The sequence below is a fragment of the Lathyrus oleraceus genome, chromosome 6 (assembly GCF_024323335.1).
Source record: "Lathyrus oleraceus cultivar Zhongwan6 chromosome 6, CAAS_Psat_ZW6_1.0, whole genome shotgun sequence".
NCBI classification, from domain to species: Eukaryota; Viridiplantae; Streptophyta; class Magnoliopsida; order Fabales; family Fabaceae; genus Lathyrus; species Lathyrus oleraceus.
Genome location: NC_066584.1, coordinates 70,583,453 through 70,590,939, shown reverse-complemented (window position 1 = coordinate 70,590,939; position 7,487 = coordinate 70,583,453). Strand labels below are relative to the sequence as shown.

General features: G+C 34.4%; 1 protein-coding gene across 1 annotated transcript; it reads right to left on the bottom strand.

Moving 5' to 3' along the window:
• Window positions 1-961: 961 nt before the first annotated feature.
• On the bottom strand, window positions 962-2,204 carry LOC127094078 (uncharacterized). The gene is made up of 3 exons (XM_051032947.1): window positions 2,157-2,204; window positions 1,519-1,651; window positions 962-1,467 (listed from the first exon to the last, which is right to left on the bottom strand). The coding sequence occupies exons 1-3, from the start codon at window positions 2,202-2,204 to the stop codon at window positions 962-964; spliced, it is 687 nt and encodes a 228-aa protein (XP_050888904.1).
• Between the last annotated feature and the right edge of the window lie 5,283 nt (window positions 2,205-7,487).

The window sequence follows — 7,487 nt, the reverse complement described above, 5'->3', positions numbered from 1 at the left end:
ATCAAAATCAAAAACCAATTTCTGATTTGTACCAGCAGGTGCGACAACAACTTTAAAATTCAATAACTCAAATCTCTTCAGAAGCTGAAGTTCATATTCCAACTGATGTAAAATTATGCCTTTCTTAGAGTACATAATCTCCATCTTTAGAAAATAAACCATATTTCCTAGATCAATCATCTCAAACTCATTCATCAGCTCCTTCTTAAACTTAGCTATCTCATGTTCACAACTTCTTGTTAGCAATATGTCATCAACATACATACACACCAGAATCATATTACCTTCAGAAGTATGCTGAACATAGACATCATACTCCATCTCACATTTCTAAAATCCCTACTTCTTGAAAAATGAATCAATTTTTAGATTCCAAGTTCTAGGGGTTTGCTTCAATCCATACAAAGCTTTGTGTAATCTGTACACCATCCCTTCCAGATTCTTTTTCTCAAATCCAGGAGGTTGTGACACATAAACGTCTTCTTCTAATGGACCGTTTAGAAATGCAGATTTCACGTCTAAATGCATCAGAGGCCAATTCCTTGTTAGCAGCTATCGCAATCACCAGCCTGATTATTTCATGTCTTTCTACAGGCATAAACACTTTAAAGTAATATAACCCAGGTTTCTGCAGAAAACCTCTCACAACTAACCTTCCTTTGTGTTTTTCAATTGATCCATCTGGGTTTAGCTTCACCTTATAAACCCATCTTACATTGATGGCTTTCTTGCTCTTTGGAAGTTCTATCAGCTTCCAAGTCTTGTCTCTCTCTATGGCATCAAGTTCTTCTTTCATGGCCTTCAGTCAGAATTTCTGCTTGAGAGCTTCTTCCGTACTCACGTGTTCAGAGTCTACTAACATGGCACACTAAATAAATACCCCTTCAGAATCTACTTCAGTATCTTGCAGCATGTCAAACTCTGCAAACCTTCTCAGAATATTTATGATTCTTTGTGACCTCTAAACTTGTTCAGAACCTTCTAATTCTAGAACAGTAGTAGATCCTGGAACTCCAGAAGTACCGACTTCAGAAGCATGACCACCTTCAGAATCAGGAATGGTCCCTGGATTCGGACTACCACCAAAATCTAAACCACCATCACAATCTGGATCAGAATCAAATTCTTCCTCAGAATCAATCTCGCCTTCTGATTCTGACTCACTCTCATAATCATTTTCAGGCTCTAACTCATCTTTAGAATCAGAATCAATATCTTCAGAAGTTCTTCCTTCAGAAGCTCCACCTCTAGAAGCTTCATTTCTAGAGATTGGATTACCTCCATATTCTAGATCATCGTCAGAATCTAGATTAGAATAAGATTCACCTTCCGAGTCAGACTCGCCTTTAGAGTCTTCTTCATATTTAGAGTCACCTTCAAACTTATTTTCTAATTCTAACTCACCTTCAGAGGAAGAATCCTCTTTAGAGGCAACTTCTCCTTCCGCTTTAGAGTCATCTTTTGACTCTGACTCAACTTCAGCTTCAGAACCCTCAAATTCTTACTCTTCTTCAGAACCTTCAGATTCCGACTCTTCTTCAGAACCTTCAGATTTTGACTCATCTTCATAACCTTCATATTCTGACTCATCTTCTGATTGTGACTCATATTCAGAATCAGACTCAACTTTAGATTCAGATTCATCTTCTGACTATGACTCATATTCAAAGTCTCCTTCAGAAACATAAATCGTCAATCACACAGGTTCATCATCATCAGATTCATAAGCCATAAATAACACAGGTTTATCATCAGAATCTCCTCTGGCTATGCTTGCTTCTTTTGACCTCCTTTCCTTGTTTGACCAACAATCCTTAGCAAAGTGGCCAAACCTATTACAACGGTAACATTGAACCATTCTCTTATCAAGCTTTTCCTTTCCCTTCTGCTATTTCTTCTCATCAGAATTAGAGGCTTCTGACTCCTAAGACCTACCATGTCTTTCGTGGCTTCTGACCAAGGCTGCTTTTGGTCTTTCTTGACAAAAGAAGCTTTCAGAGTCTGCTCTACCTCTCTCTCAGAGGTTCTTTCATCCAGACGCAACTCTTGCACCTCTAGACTGCTTTACATCTCTTCTATTATCATGCTGCTCAAATCCTTAGAATGTTTAATTGCTACAACGATGTAATCAAACTGAGGATAAGATGTCTAAGTACCTTATCAATGATACTTTCTTCAGAGAGAGTTTCTCCACATGACTTCATCTTATTTGTGATCAGAATCACTATGGAGATGTATTCAGGTAGCTTCTCATTGTTCTTGATGCTGAGATTCTCATACTACTTACATAGAGACTGAAACTTCACCTTTTTCACAGATGCATCATCGTCGTAGCACCGCACCAGTGTGTCCCACGCAGATTTCGCCGTCGTCGAATAAGCGATTTTCTCAAACACGTTCACATCCACACACTGATGGATGTAGAACAACGCCTTCTGATCCTTCCTCAGATCACACTGAGCATTTCTTTGTGCATCCATTGCATTTTCTAGAAATGTAGTGTAACCGTTGTTGACGAGATCAAGAACATCTTGAGCTCCAAACAACACATACGTTTGAATCATCCAACGATTCTAGTTCTTGCCATCGAACACTAGAAGCTTGGTACTCAGATTACCATTTCCATTCATCTTCAACCTTGTGCAATACACTCAGATCTCACCTAAACACAGTGTTTCCCAATCCCGCAGAATCAAGATATGTGATTCTCTTACGATTCTGATCAGAAATTCAACACGAATGCTCCGAACAGAAATCAATCACACAATGCCTCACCGTTTCACTCGTGTTTCCCGTGGTGTTTCCCTGTGGATATGAACCGAAACTCTAGATACCAATTGTTGGTGCACAAGGTGATAAATGTGAACAATGAAACAAGAGAGAGAATAGAGAATAATAACAAACTTCCACTACTCTAAAACGGTTATAAATAGTTGCACACAAACATACACATAGCTACACAAACTACAAAAGAAATAATGATGTTCACGTCACTCACTTGCTTAAATAAAAGTGAGACTTAAGAGAAAATACTAAAATACCCTCTAACAAACTTTATCTACAAGTTTCTGAAAATGAATTAATTCTAACATATTCCCTTCCTTTCAAACTTTCAAACAAAATCAATACTATAGATTATAGATAGTTTCTTCATTTGTGTTTCGTCACACATTTAGGTCTTAAATTATTTCCGCTAAAATCTACACTAGTCCATTTATTCCACCTTTATGAACTCGATGGCTTGACATTCTCTTAGGGCTCGATGCTTTATATTTTGAATCGGACTAAAATTGAGTATTTTGTAGCCGTCAAATTTATCATCCATTTATCTTTATATATATATATATATATATATATATATATATATATATATATATATATATATATATATATATATATATATATATATATATATATATATTCTCTTACTGATCTTCTTTTTCTCTAACTTTTTTACTTTTTCTCTCAACAAAAGTAATTAAAGTTACTAAAGACATGAGACTTAAAAAGTCACTAAATCCATCCTCTATGAAATCTTTACTTGACATACGGTATTCCCTTAGTCATAAAATATTCGGAAATGATAAGTTTACACCATTTTTAAACACCAACACCGTATTTATATGCGTATATTGCATATGTTCTATTTTTTTAATAATTTATGCTGTTTTGGTTTTTGTGCAAGAATAATTTATTTGTTAAAATTTATAGGGTGTAACTACGGTGTATGAAAAAGAAGTGTAAGAATAGTATAGCTCTAAAATATTGTACTAGTATTTTGTTCTTTATTTATTTGGCTTTGTGTATTTTGTATGTATGCGCGTTGTTGTAAGACAGTGCACGAGTGGTGTACTATAGTATTATTTTATTGTTGACCATATCATGAAGCCCCACGCTTGATCAACTCCACGTCCGCAAGTGTTTCGTGCTGCACTAAAGTATAGTTACATCAATTAAATAGACTTTGTGGATTAAAGAAAAATGGAATGCACGAATCTAGACAAAACAAATCAAATGATATCAGAATTTAGAGGGTGACAGAATAATAGCAAAACGATAAATTAAAGGTCTGGCTTTCTTAAGGTCTTGAATTGTGGGAGACAAACCCAACAAAAGATGACGAAACTTACAATATAATATCCTCACAAGCAATTCAACATTTTCAACTCATTTTAATTTATTATTACTACTATCATGTACATTCTAAGTGATTATTTAATATATTTCGAATATATATTACAAAATTCATAATCAAAATTATGTAAATTTTAGATATATTGTATTTTGTGAACAAAATTTTGATGTCAAATATATAGCATTTATTTTTTTATTTATTTCTGAAATGCTCGTAAATTATAGTTTTTGTTAACTTACTTTTTAAAAGTAAATTTTTTTAACTTACTCTATTTGAATTAAATTTAATTGAATATTTAATTAAATATAAATGTCAATTATAATTAAGTAAAAATGTTAATCATAATATTATATTCAATTTAAAGACTATGATTTGCATAGCCGTTTCAATTTTTTCGGAAACTCTGTGTAGATTAGTTAAAGTTTAATCATGAAAAAACAAATAGAGGTCTAATTAACCATTATTTAATCATTATAAATATTTTATAAGACTCTTTTTTGACAGCGAATTAAGTGTGACACATTTGAGGCACTATGCGGTAGTCCGCCTTGCACGCCTTCAAAGACGACCCTGGTTATTTGGAATAAGTTTTTTAAAAAATTGACTCTTGGAATAAGCTGAATCCCACTTTTATATATATATATATATATATATATATATATATATATATATATATATATATATATATATATATATATATATATATATATATATATATATATATATATATATATATATATATATATATATATATATATATATATATATATATATATATATAATGTCACACTAGAACGAATAAAAGCTATGAAAAAAATTGAGTTTCTTGAACAAACACAAGAAATCCTTTTAGTTTTACGGAAGAGTGAGAAGGGGGAAGAAGAAGAACAAGAACTAGAACTAGTTAAAACCATTTTTCTATTCACTTTATCAATTAGGGCAAAAAATGTGACAAGTGAATAACAACAACCAACGCTTAACCATCTCTCAACAACCTGAGAGAGCAACGTATTTACACTACAAGCTAACTTAAACACTAAGCTAACTTAAGAAACACGTTAACTTATACAACTGCATGCTAGAACATGCTTGGACTACAACACGCGCATCTTCAACTCATGCATGTTTGAACAGACTTCGACTACAACATGCACAACTTCTATTGAAACATGAAGTTATCCCTATCGAGACTAGAATTCAATCAAAATACCACAAATCTTTACCTTGGAACAAACTCTACAACATTAAGGGAACAAACTAGCATTAATCATGCAATTTTATTAACTACATACAGTGGAAGGACTTGCTACTTGACAATGACTTGGTGATCATATCTACAATATTGTGATCTGTTGAAATCTTCATCACTATGACTTCTCCACTTTCGATCTTCTCCCTGACGAAATGCAACCTAACATCAATGTGCTTTCTTCTCTCATGATAAGTCAAATTCTTCAACAGATGTATGACACTTTGACTATCACATTTAACAGTGATAGCTTGATCTTGAAGTTCCAATTCCTTGACAAACCCTTCAAGCCACAATGCTTCTTTCATAGCTTTAATCAGGGAAATATATTCAGCTTCAGGAAATAACCTTATGAAGAGAAGCTATTTAACTGATTGTTGTACCAAACATAGTTGAAACATATCCAAACAGATATTTTGGTATCCATACATCCTGCATAGTCAGAGTCGACAAATCCTTTGACTTAGGCTTCACCATCACTCATGGATCCACCATAAGCCAAGACCTTACTCAGGGATCATTTTATGTATCTCAGAATCCACTTCAAAATTTTCTAGTGTGCCCTTCCAGAATTTTCCATATACCTGCTTACAAGGCTCACTCCATATGCTATGTCTGGCCTCGTACATACCATATGCATAACCAATTCTCTAAGGTGGCTTGTTGACTCTTTTCGACTTGTCTATTACCAGTAGGTAATCATCAATAATTTCCTCATTTTATTTAGTATTATGTGCTTCTTCATCGACTTCATCTAGGTTATGAAATTCAACATCAATATGTTCCACCTCCATAAGAATCTTTTCCCGTTCAAGCTCTTCTTTAGAGATCTTTTCATTTTGACCAGCATCATCAGTTTTCTTGAACGTCATTCATGCTTCATTGAAAACTATATCACGGCTTGTGATACACCTTTTGTGACCTGTTTCAAGTCACCACAACCTATAGGCTTTTACTCCATCAGGATATCCCATGAACATGCATCTCAAAGCTCTAGGTCCGACCTTGTCTTGCCTAATGTGAGCATGGGCTACACAACAAAATACTTTAAGTCTGTTGAGATTAGGTGGATATCTTGACCATACTTCTTCAGATGTCTTCATCCCCAAGGAAATTGAGGGACACCTATTTATCAAGTATGTTGCAGTCATTGTAGCCTCATCCTAAAACACCTTCTTCAATCCATCACTAACCAACATGTATCTAACTCTTTCCAGGATTGTTTGATTAAATCTCTTAGCCATACCATTCTGTTGAGGAGTACTCGCAGTAGTCTTGTGCCTTGCAATACCAGACATACTATAGTAATTGTCGAAATTTCATTGCATAATTCAAGGCCATTATCGATTATCAACCTCTTAACCTTCCTTCTAGTCTAATTTTTTACCAGAGTCTTCCAACTTTTGAAAATTTCAAAGGTTTCATCCTTAGTCTTTTGGATGAATATCCATAATTTTCTGGAATAATCATCACATATGGATAGAAAGTACTTTGCACCTGAGTGTGAAAGATTCCTTGCAGACCCCCAAAGATCAAAATGAATGTAATCAAGGGATCCATGTGTTCTTTGTTTGCCTTTGTTAAACTTCACTCTGCAGGATTTACCAAACATATAAGTTTCACAGAATTCCATTTTTTCGACTTTGTCACCACCTAACAGATTTTGTTTCCCCAATTCAACAAGACCCATTTCACTGACAGGGTCTAATCTCATGTGCCATAGTTATGTCTTCGACATAGGTTTTGTGGAGGAAAAATATGTTGATCCACTTACAACCTCAACCTCAAGGGTATATAGTTTTTATTTCTTGATACCTCTCAAGACTTCCTTCGACCCCTTCATGAATTTTAGGATACCTTGTCGAATTCACCAAGAGAAAACAAATTTCTCTTCGGATCAGGTACATATCTGACACCAATCAACAACTTTATTGACTCATCATGAAGCTTGAATATCACAGAATAAATTCTTGCAACTTTGTAGGCTTTAGCAGCACTGATCCACCATCTTGATCACATAATACCTCAAACACATCTTTGTTTTGAGTCATGTGCCAAGTGCAACCTGGATCCATGATCCATTCCTTGCAAGAATTGCTGCTC